The sequence below is a fragment of the Alligator sinensis genome, unplaced genomic scaffold, assembly GCF_000455745.1.
Source record: "Alligator sinensis unplaced genomic scaffold, ASM45574v1 scaffold511_1, whole genome shotgun sequence".
In the NCBI taxonomy this organism is placed as follows: Eukaryota; Metazoa; Chordata; order Crocodylia; family Alligatoridae; genus Alligator; species Alligator sinensis.
In genome coordinates this window covers 341,325-365,379 of record NW_005842114.1, presented here as the reverse complement: position 1 = coordinate 365,379, position 24,055 = coordinate 341,325, and the positions used below count along the sequence as shown (strand labels likewise).

The 24,055-nt window shown below is 46.0% G+C and overlaps 1 protein-coding gene across 1 annotated transcript in view; it reads left to right on the top strand.

The window, feature by feature from the left end:
• GGT7 (gamma-glutamyltransferase 7) overlaps window positions 1–24,055 on the top strand; it is a 74,607-nt gene that overhangs the window by 19,144 nt on the left and 31,408 nt on the right. The window contains exons 2-7 of the mRNA XM_025205391.1: window positions 2,672–2,898; window positions 4,605–4,756; window positions 12,186–12,303; window positions 14,771–14,838; window positions 17,545–17,618; window positions 18,536–18,729. Of these exons, the coding sequence (XP_025061176.1) occupies window positions 2,672–2,898; window positions 4,605–4,756; window positions 12,186–12,303; window positions 14,771–14,838; window positions 17,545–17,618; window positions 18,536–18,729 (833 nt within the window). The remainder of the gene's footprint in view (window positions 1–2,671; window positions 2,899–4,604; window positions 4,757–12,185; window positions 12,304–14,770; window positions 14,839–17,544; window positions 17,619–18,535; window positions 18,730–24,055) is intronic.

Below are 24,055 nucleotides of genomic sequence, written 5' to 3'. Positions count from 1 at the left end.
TCCTGCTGAGCTGTGGGGCCTAGCTTCCTCCCCAGGGACGTTTGGGCTTGTCACACAGTGCCCCTTCAAAGAAGCCTGACACTCCTTTGTGTTATGCCAGTATAAGGCAGGAGTGATACCATTAAGGTCCATGGCATTACTTACCCTCGAGATCACCTGAGTTCTGACAATGCAGCTCCAGAGATTTGCTTCAGAGAAGCACAGGGAAGATGACTGTGAGAGCTCAAGTAACTATTGCCCCAAAATAACCCAGAGTGGGTGGGAAGCAGGTGGAGATTCAGCAAAAAGGCCTGCTCCTTCAATGACCAAAGACAATTAAGTTGGGCATGATAGGTTCCTGTCTCATGATCCAGCCAATGACTGGTTGGTCCCCAGTGAAAAATAAGGAGCCAATGATGACTAAGCAGTAAACACTGGAAACAACCTCAGAACTGTGTAAAATTTTCTTTGGTTGTATGATGTTGTCTGAGCCAACTGGAGTGTATTTGACCACAGAAGTTTGGTGACAACTGGTGTGATTATAAATTTCTTTGTATTATATAAAGTAGGATATAAGCTGCAGTTGATTTGGGTTCATAACCCAGGTGGCCATTAATGGCAACTAATGCTCTATCTGCAAACCCATCTCTTAATCCAAAACTGCATTAAAAAATCAGCTGAAGCAAGTATAGACTTGGAGACCATTTAATAATAAATATGCGTTAAAGTCACTTAGACCTGAAGGCAGACAAGGTTCCTTGGGTGGAAGAGCACACACCAACTTCTGAAACTTCCTTAGCCTGACGAAGGGTTTTTGAACCCGAAAGCTTGCTTAATAAATATTCTCCAACTATTTGGGTTGGTCTAATAAAAGATATCAAATTCACCCAAGGAACCTTGTCTGCCTATGTCCCTAGACCAACATGGCTACAACCTAAACCCCTGAGACCTGAAGTGCACTTTGTTTTCTGTTGTGGCCTTTTCCTCCCCATTAAAACTTGGGAAATCAGGAATTTGTTGTGTTGCATTTAGCACTTCTGACATTGTAGGTCTGTTGAGTTACCTGCTTTTGCAGCTGTTCTTATCAAGCTAAAGCAGACGTGTCAAACTCATCCGTGCAGTGCAAGCCTTAGGCAGAGGCTGGCACATGTTGCAGACAGCACATGGGACTAGACCCAGTGTATGCTGCATGCAAAGCCTGTGCTAGCCAGCCCTGCATGCTGGCTTCAGAGTGCAGCAGCAGTCTGTGGGCCACATTCAGCCTCAGAGCAAGTATGCAGGGTCAGTTCGCCATGGGCACCACATAAAATACACAAGGGTGAGGCCAGTGCATGCTGCATGAGGTTGTTCTAAGACCCATGGGTCAGATCATAGAGATCCACGGACTGGGTATGGCCTGCAGGTCGTATGTCTGAAAACTTTGGTCTAAAGCAATGGTTCTCAACCTTTTTAGACTCAAGGCAGACTTTGTTATACTCAAGGTATCCCTTGGAAAATGCTGACTATTAGCTTTAATTGTTTTTTGACTTTGGAAAAACAGAATAATTATTCTGTTGCAGAGAACTCAGAAAGACCACAACAGGTCAGAATGTTTTTGACGCTGTGGATTCCTTTATTGAAATCCTTGAGTTTCTTGTGAATCATGTGGGTGTTTCCATACCACGCAGTGCTAATATTGCATGACACATCGAGGCTCCCTTAAAGGGATCACACAACCCTCCCAGAGTGCTGTGGCACCCTGATTGAGAGTCACTGCTCTAAAGCCTTACATGGTGAGATAGTGAAGAAGTCTTCATGCCTGCTGAATTATTTTAGGTTTAGCTGAGTGCTGTGAATTGCTAATGTGTATAGATGTTTCCTATTCTCTCTACTACCGCCTTTCCATTCTTTATTCCTAGTAATTCTTGTGTTAGTGCCTCATATTTTGATTTGGATCTATTTTCTGAGTTGATTTCTCCTAAGTGCAGCTCCCTAATCATGGGCAACGGACTTTGGACTGAACTGTGATGTCTCTTGTTTCTGAGACCTGCATACAAATAGATTCTGTGTAATCCAAGCAAGATAGCCATTGTGGGTTTGCTGTTGAAGATTTTGGTGCCCTGGGTCCATCTGCAATATCAAGCAAAATTCATACAAGTTACTAGTCAGCCTTTTGGACTTTCTCCTAGAGCAGTGTTTCTCAACTTTTTAAAACTCAAGGCACCCCTTGTCAGACTCAAGACACACCTCCATAACTTTTGTGAATTGGGTGGCACCTCATTTTCAGAATCTAATTTATTACAGCACTTAACTTTTTGCAGAGGTGATGGGTGATGAGGGTTGGGGAGCAGCCAGGCAGAGAGAGGCTGAATCTGCCCTTATTTGCTTTTCTCCTCACACCTGGAGCCTGCAGCAGATAAGGCAGATAAGTCTCATCTGCTTATCTTCTCACACTTCCCTTGGCATCTGTCAAAGGTTCTCATGGCATTGGTTGAGAATCACTGCCCTAGAGAATAAAAAGGGTTAAAGAAAGGTAGGAGTAAAATGACTCTCAGCAGTATTTGAGCCAAAAAAATCTACTGAAAGCTTAGGAAAGCGAATAGCTTTGCTGGAACTGGGACAGATATAATTATAGTGCAGTGTGTGCATTGAAATAAAAGCCCAAGTTTGTTTAATATCTAACACTTGTTCCCTCTCCCTCCTGCCCATGAAGATCCAGACTCCTTCCTGAAATCGGCTCGCCTTCAGCGCCTGCCTTCGTCTTCATCAGAAATGGGCAGTCAGGATGTCTCCCCCCTTCGAGAAACTAGCAAGGACCCATTCTCAGGGGACTGCAGCTGCCGTCAAGATGGGCTGACTGTTATCATTACTGCCTGCTTGACTTTTGCTACAGGGGTCACGGTGGCCCTGATCATGCAAATCTATTTCGGGGACCCTCAGGTATGATGAGTTGTTTGATTATTTTTTAAAATTATGATAGTCTGGAAGAGGGAAGAATTCCCTGCTGAGAACTACAGCCCCCTCACCCCCTTCATCCTTAACATTTAATAAAGCATCCAAGTGGTGGTGAGGTCCAAAAAGCGGCTAGAAAATTAATATGAAAAAGCTCCATTCTGATTCTCACTCAGTGGTTCCACTGGCACAAGCTGGTGTTTCTAACAGCCAGTGTCACACCCACCCTGTGAGCTCTCAGAGTCCACATGGGTTTGCTCTACTTCTGCATCATGCCTGGGGACAGAATGCTTTGCAACCAGAAGTAGCTGAGAAGTTGTGTTGATGATGAGAGAAAACAGTATCCAGCTCATTCTTCCCTACATAGACTGGTGGTCCTAGCAGATGTAAACAGCAGAACTTTGACACAGGCAGAAAGCAGTTCGGTTATTAAGTAAGAAGGTGCCTTTGTTAAACGGACAGACAAGTTTCTTTAGGTAAATCTGATATCTTTTATTTGTTAAATGGACTCTTTTCTGATAAGCACAATATGAAATGAACAGATGTTGCTGATCTGTATATTTTGTGCCCATTATTTGTGCAGAATATTCTTAGACCCATGGAATTTCTTGCTGTTCCTTCCAATTTCTCACAGATTTCACGCACACTGAACCTGCAGTCTCTTGTTAATTCTTTGCAAAGGTTTGACAACAGAGGGAGCTCTGTAGGGAGCTCCCATCCCACTAAAACTTTGTACTTTTGACAAAATATATTTCAGAACATCTACTCACATCTATTTAGGTGCTGGAATGTAATGTAAAGGGAGGTGGATGGTCAGAGGGTAGAAGGGGCTTAAGCCAGTTTCCACAGGTTGTGACCATCCTGCCTTTTTTGTTATTGCCAACAGGGAAAGGAAGTCAGGGTAAGTGTCAGGAGAATCCTGGGATAGGTCCTAGAATTGGAAAAACGCATCTTTGCTTCTTCAGTGATTTGTCCTCTTGTCAATGTCAAAAATGCATTAATTTACAATAGGTATACTACCTGACTGTATAATTATATAGTCCCTAGATGCTGAACAGAGTACAAACAAAGCCTTTTCCTGGTCATTCTTGAGGAATGGCACAGCCCTGCTGCAACAGGATATCTGTACATGTGGGGGAGCAGTGAGGGCTCTATTCCAGAGATTGCACTTAAAGTGACTGGGATGATTAGGAACCAAGTTGATGGGGCTGCTTGTGGCATCAACTTTTGTTCTGCCTTTATAAAGGCCTTTAAGGGATTTTGCAAATGTGGAGTATGGGCATGAAGGGAGCAGAGACAGCTGGTCTGAGTCCTGTGCTGATAACAATTGTGACCAGGCTGTGATGCCTTATGGCTGCAGCATGGCTTTAGCAGCTGTTGCAGCACCAGGTATGTGCCAGGGGCATTTCACCAGCACTAGTGACTGGAGGCGTTCTGTCTGAGAGGAACACCAGCCAAGCACAGTCTCTGCTCCGGCATGAGGAGCTGGGCAGCCAAGAATCCATCTGCTTAGCAACACATAAATCAAACCCGACACCTTGAATGGCACACAGAGACAAACTGTCTGCCACTACCCTGGTTCACGGTGGGCCCCAGATCAGGGCCTCCCCTGTGCTTGACTGTGAGCATGGGAAACCCTCCTTCTTTCAGCAGACGGAAACTGACTCTTTCTCTTAACTCCTTGCTTTTTCTAGATATTCCACCAGGGTGCTGTGGTCACTGATGCTGTTCCCTGCACAGCTCTGGGGATTGAAGTGCTCAACAAGCAGGGGTCGTCGGTGGATGCAGCTATTGCTTCAGCCCTGTGTGCAGGGATAATCAACCCTCACACGTCAGGTATTGGCGGGTAGGTGCAAATTGGTTGTTGTCCTGTCAGCTTGCAGGGTCTGCCCATCTTTACAGGGCTGCTAGTCAGGGTGCTGGGTGTGAGAGTATCACAGGTTGTGTTCAGCAGCCATTCCAGCTCCCAGGTTGCTGGCTATTGGATCCCATAATGGGACCAGTCTAGAAACAATTCCTGCTCTGGGCTTAGTATAGATCCCCTCTCCTCAGCATCAGTATGTCCGCTTCAGCTCTGTGAGCCCACTGACCCATATGGGGACTGTCTGCTAGTTGTGGAGGGTCCTAAGGGGTCACATGCTTTTAGAACAGTTGCACAGGGAAGGCACTAGGTCTGGGGCACAGGCAGAATGTTAGGCCCAAGACTGCAGTGCAGCAGGCCTGGACCTTAGGCTAGGAGGCTGGCCTGGTTTGTGGCACAAAGCTCTGCAGTTTGGCTGGAAGTTTCTCTGTATGCGCTACCCTGGGCTCAGTGCCTTTCCCTGAGAGGGTTAGGGGAGACACTGCCTTGGTTTGTGATCATTCAGCTTTGGGTCTCTTGCCTTCGAACAAAACCTGCTCACAGTCTTGCTTTTGGCTTTCCCTCAACACAAGGCCTGAGCAAGACTGAGGGTGACATTAGCCTCCCATGCCCCCATCCCTACTCTGGACCTCTCTACCAGAGGCAGTTTGAATGATTATGCTGAGGACTGGTGGTCAGGCAGCTGTGGCCCCCAAATCATTATCATAATTGTAGTTCTCCATTTCTATGGTTGCTTTCCACTGGGCTGGTTGCAGACAAAGGTTTACCAGGAGAGTGCTGCCCTGTAGAGTTCTGATACCAAGAGAACAGTCCTTATCATGCTGCTCTAGCTTACATCATGGTTAACATGGTCCCTAGATATGAGAAGCAAACAGTGAGAATCTAATTATTCCTCTGTCCCAAATGTGCTGAGTGATCTCAGATGCACCGCAGAATTTGGCCTAGTGTGTTAAAGAGTGGAGTAAGATTTTTTTTACCTGTAAATTACATCCCTTATGTAACAGCAGTAGCAGCTTTAATATGTGCAACCTCAGCTCACAGCAGGCCAAATTAGCTCTTAGCAGGCCTTAGGGACCCCCAAATGGTCAAACAAGAGAAGGGTGCTACTTACACTCTTCTGGACCCCCAGAAATCCTTCTTACTTTCTCCTTTGCCTGGAGCTGCTACCTCTTTGTGGTGTTTGTTTTGAAAAATGTTATGCAAGTGAAACCTGAACTTTCAGCCCAACGGGGTGCCAGGAAATCCCAGGTAACATTACATAAATGCTGTCACTTGATAATGTCTCATCAAGGCAGTTTGGAGAAGCTGTAAGTGGAAACCTGTTTGATTGCAAAGCCTAACACATCCTTGCTCAAAAACAAGAAACAAAATAAAGAGAAATGACTTGCACATGAACAGGCTAGCTGGAAAGGGATTTAAGAACTGTATTATCTACTCAAGTCTTCTGAGGCACAGAGCTCAACTGTTAACTCCAATCAAGGATTAAAATATCAGGTGAACAATTGCATTTTAAGCAGATAAGCACACCATGGGTCTGATTCTCCTTTGCACTGAGGGCTCCCTAATGATGCCCTGGAACCTGAAGTTCTTCAAGTTGGGAGAATTATCTCCCTAAGAATGGCTCCTCCTGAGCAGAAAGCCGTTTCTGGGAGTTGAGAAGTGACATGGGGGTCTCTGCCAATGCTGCTCTCAGCTCCCAGGGTGGAAGGCAAAGTGACGGCATGTTAGAGGAATTACAGTACGCTGTAGTTACTGTCTGCTTCTCAGAGTCCATAGGCAACTATGGGAAGTACAACAGCCCTGAAGCTGCTCTAAATTACATTGGGGCCAGGCTGGAGCCTGTATATACCTGGACTATGAATGCTAAGGACAGGGGCTGCTTGCAGATGTGGAAAAAAACCCCAAAATGATGCTTTACATTAAATTCAATGTGCTCCCTCGCTGAGCCCAACACATGCCAACAGACAACACTTTAGTTGCACCCAGCTTTCCTAGTGCCTGTAGAAATTGGGCACTTTAGTGGGGCTTTTCTGGTGCTTTTATCTAAAGCTGATTGAATCTACTTTAGCTAAAAGTGCCAAAAAGGCCCACAGAAGTGCCTGATCTATACAGATGCTATGGAGCTGGGTTGAAGTAACGTGCCGCTGTTTCTGGTAGAGCACATGGGGGTTTTGTTTGTTTGTTTTTTCTGTCTGTCAGTGCCCAGGGACAGCCACCTTACCCTTGCCCTGTCCATCTCTGCCCCATGCTCATGAATGAGGTAACTGACAGTCATATCCTAAATACTTGCTGGTAGTTTAAGTCTTTCCCAACTTCTATACCGCTCCTTTATTTTCCTGAACTCTGCTAGAGTTATGCTTAATCTTCTCTGGTGGCCCCATAAATAAAGATTTATTTATTTTGGTACTTTACAGTGTATGCCTCCTCCTCTGTGGTAGGTGTTGCAGCTCAAGGTTATCTAGCTCAGGCTGCAGGTTATATAATCATGAAAATGCTCTCATTATTTGTTGTTTTGGGACATGGAGGAGGAGGAGCACTTGGAGGGAGCTGCGCTAGCCTTATTAACAGCATCAGCTTACATGAACAGAAGAGTCATGAAAGGATAGACATGTAATGCTTTGAATTACAGGGTCTGCCCTTGCTTCCATTGAAATCAGCCAGAGTTTTTCTATTGCCTATAGTAAAACTAATGTAGGTCTTAATATAGGTTAATTATAGACTAGTTAGATATCAGTTGTTATGTTCTTTAGAGATGAATCTGCCCTAGGATCCTCATTCCCAGTCCCTTTGGAGCACAACTGCTGGTATAAAAGAGAGCTGTCTCAAGGCTGTTCTAATTTATGTCCTGGTTCCCATGGCTGCTGACAGTCTCTGGGAGACAGAGTGTAACTGTACTGCACTGTAACCCAGCCACTGACATGCCCCCAATCCACCTCTCTTCTGGGGATTTTTAGATTTGAGCTGGGGATCTCGGATTACAACCCCATGCCTGGAAACAAATTCTTGTGGTTTGTCAGCTCTTGTTTATTATTCTCTTAAATTAGGATCCTGTTCCACTACTCCAATTATGCTATAGTACTGTGTAACAACTCAGTTGACCCACTGTGTTCATGGGACTTTTGTGTGATTAAGTATCATTAACATTCAGGTTGCAGAGAGAAGGCCTTAGTTTGTGAGCTCTTTAGGACAGATAATGTACACGAGTTGCATCACAAGGCATAAAGCGATCAAGTACAAATTGGTAACAAGGGCCCGTTGTTAACTGGGAGTATAATGAACTATTGGAGCAAAATGCCAAGGGGTGTGCTAGGTTCTCCATCACTTGAAGTCTTTTCAAACAATACACACAAACTTACCCACAAGCCCCATGGTTTGATGGGATTGTGATAGCAGAATGGTTAAGTGGTCTTGATATAGTTCCAGAGGCATGATTTTAAGTTGACTCAGGTATAATTGAATACTTGGGGAGTGCGTAGCAGCCACATATCCTAACAGACATTCTACAGTATACTAGAAAGCGTTGCAATAAAAGATGTTATCCAGAAGTTCTTCCAGAGGCAGCCACCGCCCTCCATTTTGTTCCATTGGCTACAGGAACAGGCATGCCTTAATCAGGCTAGTCCACTTTGGCCGTTGATCTTGTTGGGACTTAGTGCAAGACTTGCTTTGTGGAATTTGTAGCTTGTATTATGCAGGACACCAACCAGGCCAGACCTGCTACATAGTCACAACCAGCCTTCCTGGCCTTAGAATTTCTATACATATGAATCAACAATAACAAATAACTTCATTTTAAAGTGGAAAATCTTCAACCTTTTTTATACCAAAAACATTTTTTCTAGTGCAGCTGCTCCCAAATTCATTGCCTTCCTCACCAATGTATCACACCTCCCCCCTTTGATTCCCTAGATGAGTTTATGCATTATGCTTTTGGATGAGCATCTTCTATTGTAATGCACTATAATGCATCCTAGAAAGTCCTTTAGAAGGCATGGGCCTTCTAAGCACTTGTGCAAGAGCAAGAGGGTAGGGTGCCACTAATTATTAAATGATTCGTATGACAGCTGCTTTGAACACTCAGAAGCAATAATTTACCTACAATAGCATAAAACTATTCTGGAACAAATGTTTATTTAATAAACAAATATGTATTTTGGAGCCTGGACATGGTAGAGTTCCAAGTAAATAATTTTCTGCTGGACCTGACATGCACACGTCACAAACAGTTATGAAACATATATTGTAAAGGGAGGGTACAACCAAAGAATCCTGGTAAAATCCATTGTCAGAGAAGTTCCTGTGAGAACTGTTCTCAAGAGGAGTTGCCTCATTATTTGTATTGCCATAGGGTCCGAAGACTCCTGTTGTGTTAGATGGTATATACACAGATATGGGAGGAGAAAGGAGAGGCAAAGGAGCGAGAAAAGAAGTATTATCCCCATTTTATAGGCACAGGGAGATCTGGTGGTATATCCAGTGTTGCACTAGAAATCAGTGACTTAGCTAGGAATTGAGTGGAGGTTTTTGCAATCCTAGACCAGAGTCTGAACCCCAAACTGCCCTTCTGCCTGGTGTTCTGAAAAAGACACTGTAGACTTACTTGGTTGTTCTGTTACACTCTTGAAGAGGGATGGCTTTGTGTGGTAGAGAACTGACCACATAGGAATATACCACTGGAAACAAATGAGGTTCATCATAATTCATACAGATTCCAAAACAAGTTAGAAACAGGCTCAAACAGCAGTGTTTAAGTCTGAGTTTGAACCAGTCTATTGTTCAAGTCAAGGCGTCTGGCTCTTGCTCATTTTAAATACTGAGGCATTTGCAATATTTGGGCTATGATGTAGATTCAAATACCCCCACCTCCAAAAGGTCTTGGAGGTTTGGGTGCAGGGCTTTGGCTTGTGTTCTCTTATAGATCAACTGAGTTCAGTTTACAAATCCCAGGTTGATTTTTTCCTTTCTGTTTCCTGGCATCTGACACTTTGACCAAACTCCTTGTACCTCTTACACTATTGCTGATAGTACAGACTCAGACATTGGCATCAGCTGACAGTTTAGGTTACGTTGCATGCATCCACCTGAACAGACTCCAGGTGACTTTCCCCTGACTTTATTGGTTTCATAGTTGGTAGGGTTGGAAGGGACCTAAGTATATCATCAAGTCTGACCCCCTGCCATGGGCAGAAAAGAATGCTGGAGTCAAACAACCCCAGTCTCCTTTTGAAGACCCCCAGGGTAGGAGTGAGCACCACTTCCCTTGGAAGTTGGTTCCAGATCCTAGCTGCCCTGACTGTGAAGTAGTGCTTCCTGATATCTAGCCTGAATCTACTCTCAGTCAGCTTATGGCCATTGTTCCTTGTTATTCCCAGTAGTGCTCGGGGGAACAGGGACTCTCCCATAGCCTGATGGTCCCCCTTGGCCACTGTGTAGACAGCCACCAGATCCTCTCTCAGCCTTCTCTTGAAGCTGAACAGGTTCAGGTACTATAGTCTCTCCTCGAAGGGTCTGCCCTTCTGCCGCCTGACCACACGAGTGGCCCTCCTCTGGACCCTCTCTATGCTGGCCACATCCCTCCTGATGTGCGGCACCCAGAACTGGACACAGTACTCCAACTGCGGCCTGACCAATGTCGCATAGAGGGGGAGGACCACCTCCTTGGACCTGCTTGTGATGCATCAGGTGCGTTTAGCCTTCCTGACTGCGTCCCCACATTGGCGGCCCATGTTCATTTTGGAATCAGTAATGACACCAAGATCCTTTTTGGCCTCTGTGCTGATGAGAAGGGAGTTCCCCAGCTTGTAGGTATGCTGCTGGTTCTTCCTCCCCAGGTGCAATACCTTGCACTTGTCAGTATTGAAACCCATCCTGTTCTCATCCGACCACCCCTGTAACCTGTCCAGATCTAGTTGCAACCTGTCCCTCTCCTCCAGCGTACCCACTTCTCCCCACATCTTAGTGTCATCCGTGAAATTGAACAAGTTGCTTTTCACCCCCTCGTCCAAGTCGCTGATGAAGATGTTGAACAGTGTGGGCCCAAGGACCGAGCCCTGGGGGACCCAATGCCCACATCCCTTCAGGTCTAAAAAGACCCATCCACCACCACTCTCTGGGTGCAGCCCTCCAGCCAATTTGCAACCCATCTGACCGTGTAGGCATCGACGTCACAGTTGCCTAATTTCTTAATGAGATTGGGGTGAGACAGTGTCGAAGGCCTTCCTAAAGTCCAGAAAGACTACGTCCACCGCGACACCTGTGTCCAAGGCTTTTGTGACCTGGTCGTAGAAGGCCACCAGGTTGGTTTGACAGGACCTGTCTCTAATGAACCCATGTTGGTTGCCCCTAAGCATGATCCCCCCTGCTGGTCCCTTGCAGATGTGTTCCTTGATAATTTTCTCAAAGAGCTTCCCTAGGACTGAGGTGAGACTAACAGGCCTGTAGTTTCCTGGGTCCTCCTTCCTCCCTTTTTTGAAAATGGGGACCACATTGGCCCTTTTCCAGTCCTCCAGCACCTCGCCAGAGCACCAGAGGAGTGCTCGTAAAGCTGTGCCAGGGGTCCCACAATGACCTCTGCTAATTCCCTCAGCACCCTGGGTGGAGATCATCAGGATCTGCTGATTTGAACATGTCTAGTCCCTCCAAAAGTTCCCTGACTAGGTCCTCACTGACCCCGGGTCTGGCTGCACCTCCCCTGGGTCTGTCAGGGATCCCGGTGGGGGGGATGCCCCAGTCCCTGCTCAAAAAAATGGAGGCAAAGAAATTGTTAAAGAGTTTAGCTTTGTCATCTGATGTAACCCCCAGATTTCCTAGCGTGTCCTGCAGAGGCCCTACGTTACCCAGTACCTTCTTTTTACCCCCTATATATTTAAAAAAGGACTTCTTGTTATCCTTGATCTGGGTCGCTTGTCCCAGTTCCCTCTCTGCCTTAGCCTTCCTAACAGCCCTGCTACAGTCTTGAGCAATGGAGGTATAGTCCTCCTTGGTGATGGCCCCTCCCTTCCATTAGGTGTATGCCTCGTTTCATGGGCTTGATAAGAGTAAACATTTGACTGTGGCCGGAGAATCAGCAGTTAGGTCAGAGAGACTTCCTGAGAGAAGGACTGTGGTGTAGAAGGATTCCATTTTTCAAGCACCAGGGTACAGAACCTTTGAGGGCTGTGAAGCCTTGCATAGGTGACCAAAAATGAGGATGGAACGGAGATGGGGCTGTTTGATCCATAGCTACTGCCCTCAACTAGCCTCGGGGCCATGGGACCTAATGATGATTGCAGTGTGGCCTGTAAAGTAACAAAGATCTGTGTGGACAGCAAGGTGCTCCGCGCACTGCTCACATGGTGAGAATTTCAGTCACTACAGACCTGAGCCAGAGGAGAAATGCCCAATATGCAGTGCACGCATCGTGTTCTTCTTGCAGTGGGGGAGTGATGCTGGTTCATGACATCCGAAAGAACGAGAGCCAAGTGATTGATTTCCGAGAGACGGCACCCTTTGAGATCCAGGAGGAGGTCCTTCGGAAGGCCTCGGAGGCAAAGGTGAGACAGAGCTCTATATTGCAGGGTTTTTGTTTGTGCGTTCATTGGTCTCAGTTTCTTCTCCTTCCATTTCCTCCTCACTCTGATTGTCTGAAATCACATGTACTGTGAGCAGCAAGGATACCTCATATTCTGAGGGAAGTTAGCTCTGGTCAAGGTGCTGGCTGTTCAGTCCTGGAGCCTTAAGTTACCAATCACTTCCTCATAGAACAGGAACAAACACAGGGCAGGCTTCCTCAGCCTCAGACTGGCTCTTCAATCCTGCAGTAGAGTGATCCTGGGCAGAGTGGGGCATTCAGTCTGAGTGGCTTAGTAGGGCCTTCACCTCTCTGCTGAAATTGCCAACAAAGCGGGGTGATTTATGACCAGGGATCCAGATTTTCCATTTGCTGCAGAAAAACACGGATTTTTTCCTTTAAAGGAGAAAACCACAGGAAACCATGGGTTGCCCCTTGCAGACTGACAGGTTTCCAGCCTGCAAGGAGCTGCTTAGGGTTAGGGGCCTTATGCATGTGTGTGTGGCAGGGTGTGTGGAGGGGATGGGTGTGTAGGGGTGGGGCAGGTGTTTGGTGACATTGGGGGAAGGTGTGCATGTGCTGGGCCTACGGTGGTGTAGGGGGGCTGAAGCACTGCTCGGTGCCACTGGTGAGCCCAGCTCTGTGCTGTTGCCAGCGAGAGCCGCCCAGAGGTGCTTGCCCATCCAGCAGGGGAAGGGGATGGGGAGTGGTCCTTTGAGGGTGGTGGGGAGCTGCTTGGCTGGGCCAGTGACTGGGGCTGGTGCCTGTGCTCTGAGGAGCAGAGGCAGGGTGGCCAGGAGATGCTGCTTGGGGGCTGAGAGGGTGGGGCTGTGGCCAGACTGCCTGGCACAGTGCAGGAGCCTTAGCTCTGGGGTGGGGGAGGGGCTTGTGCCAAAGGCATCTCCTTTTCCTTCCTCCAGCCCGTGCTGGGGCTGGATTCTCTCTGCTGCCTCCTGCGTGAGCCAACGCTGCTGCAGCCACTGCTCTACAGCCTGGACAGGACAGAGACTGCCTGGAGCTCCTTGCCCTCCTCTTGTTGCCTGCAGCATGGCCTGGGCCAGAGCTGCACTCTGCTTTGTGCTGCTGATGTGAAGCATGGCGCTGGTCCTCCCTGCTGTGCTGTAGCCCCAGCCCCAGCCCCAGCTCCAGCCCCAGCCGGTGGTGCGGGGCAACATGTGGAGCCCCAGCCACTGCCTATGTTTCCACATGAGGTGCGCTGTATATACCTCATGTTGGAGGCCATCCCTACCGTGTTGCTGCAGACCACCATCCTGTGAGCCTGTGCAGGGCTGGATGGGTGGGAGACAGCTGGAGCCCCCCTCCAGCAGGGCTGGGGAGGGCAGGGGGCTCTGGGTCAGGAGTGAGGGGCCACAGCAGGGCCAAGGGGCTGCGGGTTGGGAGTGAGGGGCACGGGGTTAGGGAGGGCAGAGGACTGTGGGGTGGGAGTGAGGGGCACTGGCATGGCTGGGGAGTGCAGGGGACTGAGAGTCAGGAGTGAAGGGCACCAGCAGTACTGGGCAGGTTGTGGGTTGGGAGTGAAGGGCAACAGCATGGGCAGGGCACCGGCATATCTGGGCTGCTCAGCATCACAAAGCAGAAGGGGAGGGCAGCCACAGCTGTACCCATGTCCTGGTGAGTGAAGGGAGCAGAGGGAGCTCTGATTTTCTATGATAAAAAACCCCAAAATCAAATGCCAAAATAGATAGGTATTTAGAATTTATTTTATTATAATGATTGAGGCACTGGTAGGCTTCCAAATTGCTTTAAAATTGTAAATATATCAATAAAACATTGTGTTCAACTGATACCTATATATATAGCGGCATTTAATTTTAATCATGGAAAACCATGGATTTGGGGGTTTTTAATCAGAAAATGAGTGATTTTTTTATTGGAGAATTTGGTATTTTTAAACAGAGAAAAACAAGATCCCTGTATAGCTTTTTTGTCCACAAGTAGCTGAATGGAAACTTACTCACTTATTTTATATAGGCCACAGGACACTGTTCATATGGTGAGAATTTCAGTCACAAGTAACCTGAGCCAGAGGAGAAAAGCTCCAGTGCAGCTTAGGAATTCCTTGGGCCACTAAGTCTTACTCGAAACAAATAAACTGAGTCATATTTGGGGATAAGGGAATATGGAAGGATAGAAGCAATAGATAAATGGCAAAAGCTAGGTGTCATTGGGCTGTATGACTTTATTAGAGTTATTACAGGATTAATTTTTTTCCTTTTTCCCCACCCAAAGGCTTTTCCTCTTCAGTTGAGTCTGTCACCACCAACCCTTATATCTACCCTATTCCTAGTATCTTCAGCCGCTTTCCCTTCCCATGGAAAACATGCTGTATGAAAATGAATGGCATCTTTTTATGGTGGTTGTTTTGATTCCAAGTTGGAAAATATGTCCACAGGGAGATGTTATTCTTTCTTGTCCTTCCTTTTGTGCAGGTGGGTCTGCTGGTGGGGGTGCCAGGAATGATACAAGGGATGCATAAGGCCCACCAGTTATATGGGAGGTAAGACTATTTCATACACATTGCTACTTTGTGGAGTGTATCCTACTGAAAGGTGCTGCAGGTTAAATGCCTGTTTAATCCCATTCATCAGCGACTTGCACTCTACTACATGAGTCATTGGCAGATTTGGTGTCAGTAAGGGTCCAATGGGAAGAGGATCTTATTGGCAAAGCAACTTCAAATGCTGTCCCAAGTCTGTCTCATTAGTCTTGGATGTGCCATCAGTTCACTTTCCCTTGGAATATGTTATTCAGGTCACTTTTTTCAGTATTCAGCACTGTTCTGAAAGCATGTTACAGCCAGTAGTTGGGGTTTCCAGTATTGCACACATTCAGCCAATGTTGGTTAATTTGTGTGGGCAGTTATTATGATTGTGTGCAGTTGTATGATTATAGCCTAATTTGCAGAAGTGAAGAACACTTTTTATTCTGGGGGTAGTGAGTATTCAGGTTCTCTGAGAAGCGGACCAGAAACTAATTACAAATCAAACTTAATAAGAACTAGTTGAAAAGAATATCAGAAATGTCCTTTTTTTTAATTGAACAAAAAAATTCATTTTGCTTGGCAATTTTTGAGATGTTAACAAAGAAATAAAAAAAGAAAGATTGAAAAGCATGAAGTTCCCTCCATCTCTCCCTTGTCTCTAGGGCAGGATCAAGGGGGGTGCAGTGGTGCAGTTGCACCCTCTTTTTGATTCTCCCTCCACTCAAACTTTAAAACCAACTGACTAGGAGAGGTAGCAGCATTTCTTGTCAGGCAGTGCTGCGGGAGTCAATTGATTTCATGGCTCAATATAACCAATTTGATCCCTGCTAATCTCTTCACTCCATGGATATTAACAACCCTCTCTCCTTTTTAATAAATAGTCTTTATGTTCCATAAATCAAGTTAGCCTTTCTTCTGCAATTTTGCCATCTGTTAGCTATTCCTGCTAATGTCTCTTCAGTTTTACAGCCTTACAAACTTTTTTGTTTTTAGTTCTAGCGAAAAACCTTAACCCAGGTGTGGTAATATTAATACTAGGACTGTCAAACAATTTAAAAAATTTGATCGTAATTATTTGCACCATTAAAAAAATTAGTTGCAATTAATCACAATTTTAATTTGGCAGATAAAAACTAAAAAATTATGCACAGAAAACCTCAAAATTTTGCAAAATTATTCAGATACTTTGTATGATTGGGGGGTTGGGGTGTGTGTGCGGGGGTCTGTGGATGTGTGTGCAGGGTTTGAAGGTGGGGGTGGGGGGGATTGCCTGCAGGGGGATCTGGAGTCCGGGGACGGGGAACGCTCGCACGCCCTGGCAGGATGCCCAATCTGATCGTTGTCCTGTCAGATCTGCCTTAGGCCCGGGGCATGACTGGCATCCAAGCACAGTCCTGGTGGTGGTGGCCTCATCCTGCCCTTGCCCCAGCAGCAGCAGCCATAGGCAGCCCGGGCTGGGGGCAGCTACTCAGGCCCCAACTCTGGCCCTGGCCTGAACTTCCCCACTTATTTTGCTCAGTGGGTCCCAGGCCTGAGAATGCCGAACAGCCCTGCCACGGCTCAGTGCTGCCTTCCCTGAAACCCTGGCACTGCCAGCTCGGCTGCTTGGGGCCCTTGATGGGGGTTATGAGTGCGCCCCCCCCACTTCCCTTCCTGCTGCAGCTGCCCAGAGCTCGTGCCTGGGCTGCCCTATGGCTCTGCACTGCCACAGCTTCTCGCTGGGTGCCCGGGGGTGATGGCAGCAGGGCAGGGCAGCCCAGGCACAGGCTCCAAAACCACATGCGCTATTAATGCGTTAAAAAAATTAAATGATTGACAGTGAAGTGTTGGATGTAGCGTCAAGATGCTTAAGAAGGCTAGCTTTTGTTTTGTGGATCTGAATAAATAAATTAGTGAAACGGTGGATCTGAATAAGTGAATTAGTAGAACGGTGTCTTTGAACAATTTTTACTTAGTTTGTTATGTTTTTTTAATGTAATATATAAGCTAGAAAATTAGTATGTATTCCAGTAAGTCATATTTGTTTTTGCTTTGATCTTAAAATGAATAATGTAGTACTGGGCCCCTAGCATATTAGTAAAGCTTGTAGTTTCTCTTTAACTGGAGAAAAATATGTGTTTTGTTTATATATGATGATGTACTACTCCCCCTTTTCAAAATCCTAGATCTGCCCATGTTTGTCCTCCTTCCTTTCTTGATTTTTTTCCTGCAAGAATAGGAGAACATGTTCATGGATATGAAACAGAAACATTTCATTTTACAAAATGGGTTCTGATTCCTGCTCCTTCTGCCCCCCCCCCGCCAAAAAAAAATCTTCAAAAAATTCAAACAAAACAAACACATACTGATGGAAGTGTGCAGCATTTCCAATCAGCTCTGCTACTGAAGCTTCACAACCCCCTTGTGCAGTAGATGGCAATTATTACTCCAGTGGTATAAAGGGAACTCTGGTGGAGATGGGTTAAATGATTTGTCCACAGCTGCAGATGCAGTTGATGTCCAATGTAAAATCTGAACTTAGGACTTTCTGCTCTGATGATCTTTCTGCTTGTGATGATCAGAAAACAGTTCTGTTTTCTGATCATCACAAAAGAAATTTCCAATAAAGCAGTTTCTGACTCTACCCCTGTGGTAGCTCCAGTAGAGCTGCCCCAAAGACAGTTCTGCATTTACTTTGCTACATTTTGAATGCAGATTTCTCCTTGTTTTCTTCTTTGCCAGACTCTCTTGGTCAGAACTGCTGGGACTTGCTGCAGGCATTGCCCAGAATGGATTCAATGTCACACATGATTTAGGTAACTGCTATAATGCTGCAGTGGGCTTCTGCATATGTCAAAGGAGAAGGGGACTACATTTGTGTATTTGGAAGGGGGAAGTGGGTTAATTTACTGGAACTTAGTGTTCTTCAGCCTGGGAAATACATTGGTTTAGAAAACAAAGGAGGGCTGAGCAGCAGAGAGTGAAAGCAGACCTCCTGGTGGATGGAGAGCAGGGGAATCCTCTACAGCCAATCTGCCCCCAGGGCACTGACATGTAAAATGGACCTTCTCATGCTTGTCAGTGTGCATGTAGGTCTCTTGCTTCGTGTCCCGTAAGGAGATTTCCACAGTTGCATTTGCCTTTATGCTCATGCATCAAACACTCTGTACCATGTGCAGTGCACAAAAAATACACACAAAAATGTGGATCTGTGCATCTTTCTTAAAGCCATTCAATAAATCTGTTGAAGATCCAGCACTGTAATCCTGACCCCCAGTCTGAGTCCCATGAGTTCAGGGGTTGGTGATGTTTTTGGGCAGAGTGCCAAAAACACCTGCAACCTCCACTTGTAAGATGTTGGTGTGCCAGGGGTGGACAGGGAGGGAGCCTCAAGGGGCCTGATTCTTGCTGTAGCAGCGCAGCCTCAGCCCCTTTCCCAAAGTCTGAGTACCAAGCAAAATACTTTCATGTCCCATGCTCTGGCACACGGGCCAGGGGTTCCCTACCCCTGCTATAGCAATGAGATTAATCATACTGTGATCCTGTTGCTCCAGCGATCTCTGACTGGCTTGTTATTTTTCATATGGGGCAATGGATAATAATTACACATACCAAGAAACCAAATAACAGAATTTCATGGGCTGCAAATGGACTTCTCAGTGCCCGTTCTTGAAAGCTGAATGTCCTTTGTGGCTTCCTCTTGTCATACTGCTGTCACCATTCTTGCCTACAGCCAGAGCTGTTACTGAACTGAAGGAGCTGAACTACTCTGACAGGTTCAGGGAGACTTTCCTCCCAGAGGGTCAGCCTTTGTTGGCTGGGATGTTAATGAAGCGACCAGACCTGGCAAACACTTTGGACCTGGTTGGAGCAGAAGGAGCATCGGCTTTCTACAGTGGGAACCTGACACAGGAGATCATTTCTGAGGTGAGTTGTGTCTGTGCTGGTCTGCCCTTGGATTGTTGCCTGGTTCATCTTAGACCAAGTAATGGTGCCATCTAGCTACAACTTGTTTTAAATATGCTAGCCAGCTGGAGCTAAGTAGCCAGTTTTGACTTTAAGTGATAAATATTTGGAGGCCAATTTTTCACCCATTTACACCTATGTAACTGCTTTAACTTCAGTCTCACAATCCTGATTTAAGCCAATGCAAATGATAAAGAAGTCAGTTCCCATATAAGCTATAGACTTCAATATATATGATTCAATAGGTTTGGCTTCTCAAATACAACAAAAAGACAACAAAAAAGATCTCATTTTCTATTATAGCATAAAACATAGTATCCTATTATAGGCTTTTAGAGTCACTTCTGTAGGACATCATTGGTTTCATCTCTAATATATTTTTAGGTCCTGTCCCTAAAGATTGGATAGTTATTTTAAATTTAGAGTGGATTTAGATGCTGGAAAGCCTAGATGAATAGTCTTTCACTGGCCACAGAATAACTATAATGCAAGCAATGGCAGTACCTGTTTAGCCAATGTGCCTTGTTGCTGACCTGTTGGGACAGTTTCTAGCAGAACAAGTATAATTCAGTTTCTGTCCCACTCAGTTCTTGGCTTTTGTAATGGCACATGCAACTTGTGTCAGCTGTGGTCAAGGTTTATTTTATCTCAGTTAAGAGCTGCAGTGAGGCTACTAACTTCCTGGCCTTTGGGCATCAGGAGGCTATCAGATGGTAATGCTGTTCAGTCAGTATCAGCCTTGGGTGTATCTGAATGGGGAGCTTGAGCTGAAAGTTTATTACTAACATCTTCATGAAGGCCATATTCTTTACCTTTTCAGATCATCTGAATAAGATTCACAATCATTGTTAACGTAGCCAAAATACCCATGGGGCACACTAGCATGGTTTTGCATAACTTATTGGTCAAGGAGATGTCAGTGCTATCTAGACCTTTACCCACCCTCTAATTCATTATTTAACTGCCCTGATTTGAATTTTGACATGTTAGTAATCTCTAATGACAGGAGACTTCTACAGTCCTTGACTGACAGAAAGGAGCATTATATTGTGATTAGGAAGCTGAACTGGGAATCAGAGGTTCTGGGTTTTCTCGTGGGCTTTACCACTGTCTCACCGTGTGATCTTGGCAATTCATTTATGCTCAAGCTATCATCATAGTTCCTAATTTGGGGTGCTAGTTTTGCATAATCCAGGCCAGATTTATAGAGAGCACCTGTGTCCTCAGCTGAAATCTGTATTAAAAGCAAGCAGGTTTTAATTTGGGCACCCAAAATTAATAAACCAATTTGGCAATTAATCTCTCCATAACTCAGTTTCTCTGCCTGTGAAAAGATGATAATTCATTTACTCTCAGGGCAGTGTGGAACAGGCACTGTGGAAGCAGCAAAGTCATAGCATTTACTGTGCTGACAGATGAGTGATCAGGACAGAGTGAAGTCTTGACTTAGTCAACACTGGAAAGAGTCTTTGTATGACTCTTTCACTTAGGGATGCAAATTCTTTTGTATACATAAATAATTATCCTGATAAAAGCCCTTGTATGGATACTGTGATACCAGTACAGAGGTGATTTTTACTGATGTCCTTATTCCCCTTCCTCTATAGGAATCAGATGTATTCATATAAGCAAGTTTATAACTGTAGTCATGCTTTGGGGCTGGCAGAACCTTAGACCAACCCATGCTCATTCAGCTATCCAGGTTTTATCTCAGATTGCTGGAAGCTTTCCTGCTGCACATTTAGAAACTACCCCAGCACCCATTTTGGCTCATCAGAGCTGGAAGAAAGATCTGAAGAAAGGGAATAAAAGATGAAAAGATTCAGTTTCTCAACACCATCATACTTAAAAGAACTACAGCCTGCCCTTACCTTCCCTCTGACTGTAAAGGCCTTTCTACAGTTACATTTATATTGTCAGTGTTCCTCAAATGCCATGGGGTCCAGGGAGCTGTTTGTAGAGCAGTTACACAGTCCTATGAATGTAAAAAGTTCTTGGGCCTTTCTCTGTACCTCCTTGGGAGAAACTGCAAGCTTGCACTCACATCCCCCAACACTATGATTCTCTGGAAATGCAGACAAGCAGTGCAGGGAAGGAGGAGTAACCAAAGCACTACAACACAAAAAAATATGCCAAGCTCTAGAGCTAAGTGCTTAATTACAGCCTGCACTGCACAGAACAGCAAAGTGCTGCACTCACAGATTGCGTAAATTGTTTATTGTTCCAGTTGAACAAATGATATTAGAGATGTACAATTGTGTAAATCTTCCAAAAACCTGATTTCTGCCCCCATCAGGCTGAAAGGCACAGGTGGGAAGAGTGTTGCTCTGGGAATATGATCTGGCCTCAGTGCATATGCTCATTCCTACTCCTTTTCACATACCAGTCTACATGTGCATTAATGCACCTTTTCTAATGCACATTAAATTTAGTACCTCCAATGTGAGGTACTAAATTAATACACATTGTGCTGCACTAGGCACAATAGCTCATTTGCACGCTTTTTTAGTGATGCTTCATGTGTAGTAGACTATTTTACTGCGTATTAGCATGTCACAGGTTTTTTACGTGACAATTTAATGCACAGTAAAATAGTCTACTATGCATTAAAGTGCACATGTAGATGCACTCACTGATTCCAAGCAGCTTTACTCCAGTCTTACACTGGTGCAGCTGCATTGGGCCAGAACCTCAGCTCGTGTAAGTTAGCAGTTCATTGACTTCAGTGAAGCTACTGGAGTAATAGAGTTCAGTCAAGCTTTTTAGCTTTTGAGATGTTTCTATTGTTTTGTGCAGAGTAAAGGTTAGAGCCATGTGGCAAGTTTTCAAGGGGGAGTCTAGCAGATGTGATTTGGTACATCTCAGGCAGATAACCTGGTTTCCTACCTATGTGTGAGGGTAGCCCCTGAGCTGCATGTGCACTTAATTGTGTACCTTAATGATTTGGCCCTGTTATGTATATGTCCGGAACTGGCCTTCCTGCTATCACGGCTCATTGGTATTTCTTCCTAAGGGGATATTGGCTGGATGTGTATGTGGTTACCTTTGAAATTCCAGATCCCTGGAACCACAGAGATCATTTTACTTACTCATAGGTAGAAAATGAAAAGCTTAGCTGGAGCAGAAGAACTGTGCTATAAACTGGTGTTGTTCCACTCAGAGCTGTAGGAGGGCAGGTCTGTGTTGGAGACAGCCACTGATGTACAGGGCAATGCCAGCTCCTGGCATGCTGATTGTGGTGGTGTGGTTAGATGTCATTGTGGTGGCAGCTGCTTTTGCTCCCTGCCCCTCCCAAAGTGGGATTTCATGCATGCTGCCCTGGTCTACTCTCCCACAGTTACACTACTGGTTTTACTGACTTAAGTAGAGTGACTTCTGAGTTATACAGAGGTAAATGAAGATGGCCAGGCCAATTTAGTGCAAGTGTGCCTGTAGGAGGCAGAGTAGATCTTTTCACTCTGTCATGAGGTTTTGAGAGTAGGTATATGCTTGAGGGTAGAGCTCCACGGTGTGTCTTGGCAGAGTCACCATTGCTGAACATGGTCTTCTTCCCACACATGCACTCCTGCTTGCACTCTCCAAACTTGGAAATACTCCAGTGAAGCTCCTCCAGGGTTGTGGTCAGCTGCAGCTCTCAAGCATACCAGAGAATGAGGTCCTGAGAGTGACTACAGGGGACTGTCTTAAAACACAAGTCTGGATTTGGAGTGTGTGAGCAAGAGCTGAAGTGTGGAGCACACTATGCGACGCTGGTCAGGCCGCAGCTGGAGTATTGTGTCCAGTTCTGTGCGCCCCATTTCAGGAGGGATGTGGACAACATGGAGAGGGTCCAGAGGAGGGCCACCCGCATGATCCGGGGACAACAGGGCAGACCCTACAGTGAGAGACTGCGGGACTTGAACCTATTCAGCCTCCACAAGAGAAGGCTGAGGGGGGACCTGGTGACCGTCTATAAACTCACTAGGGGGAACCAGAAGGGTTTGGGGGAGACGCTGTTTCCCCTAGCCCCTGCTGGCATAACAAGGAATAATGGGCACAAGTTGATGGAGAGGAGGTACAGATTGGACATCCGAAAAAACTACTTCACAGTCAGGGCGGCTAGGAGCTGGAACCAACTTCCAAGGGAGGTGGTGCTGGCCCCTACCCTGGGGATCTTTAAGAAGAGGCTGGATACTTACCTGGCTGGACTCATTTGAGTCCCGTTTTTGTTTTTAGGGGGAGTGGTTTTGTTTGTTTGTTTGTTTGTTTTTGGGTTGTTCTCCCGCCCTGGCGGGGGGGCGGGCTAGAAGATCTATTAGGTCCCTTCCGACCCTGAAACTATGAAACTATGAAACTATGAAACTTGGGAACAAACCTGTTAGGACACCCTGCTCCCATGCTATAGATCAGTGGTCCCCAACCTTTTTAGGCTCAAGGATGCTGCTCTAAATTGTCAGAATTTGGCAGCACCCCATTTAAAAGACTAATATAAGGTTGATAATCTAATAGTCATACTCTACTGGTTTTATTAATGCTATTACTACAATATAATATAAAATATAAGTATAATATCCACGTCTTCAAGCCACCAGGAGGGAGCATTACCTTCACTGTGCCCGGCTTCACACACATTTGTTGGAAGGAACTTTCTTTGAGGGTAGGATAGCAAGCATAGAATCAGGCTGCCTAGAGAAGTTGTGGACCCTCTATCCTTGGAAATTTTCAAGAGCAGGTTAGACAGATATTTGACTGGGATGGTTTGGTCAGGGATAATCCTGCTTGAACAGAAGGCTGGACTAGATGATCTTGTGAGTCCCTTCTAGCTACTGTAGGTCCAAGTCACTGCTGGGGACTGGGGACCAGCAGGCCAATTTCTTTTCTTAGTTATCCCAGGGCAGTCCACCACCAGACTCTAGCCCAGGACCAAAAACAACAGAGCCCAGCTGGCAGGGATGAGGTGCCAAGGTGCACATGTGGCATGTGGGGGGCTGCTGAGGGGGTCAGAGAGGTAGGGATGTGAGCAACAGAACAGATGAATCCTGGAACAGGAGCAACAGAACAGATGAATCCACAGTTTATACCTGAGGGGGTAAGTGTACCCCTCACCACTGTGGCTGCTCCCCCAGGGACTTGCATGCTGGGGACTAGTACCACCTGCCCCTACAATCCCTCCTGCTTGACCTGGGAATGTGCAAGGAGCTAAGGGATGAGCTGGGCTGAAAGCATGGCTCTGCATCTGCCCACCTTTGACACAGCACAATGCTCAGAGTGGTCAATGCAGGGCTGCTGGGAAATGGGAGGGAGCAGC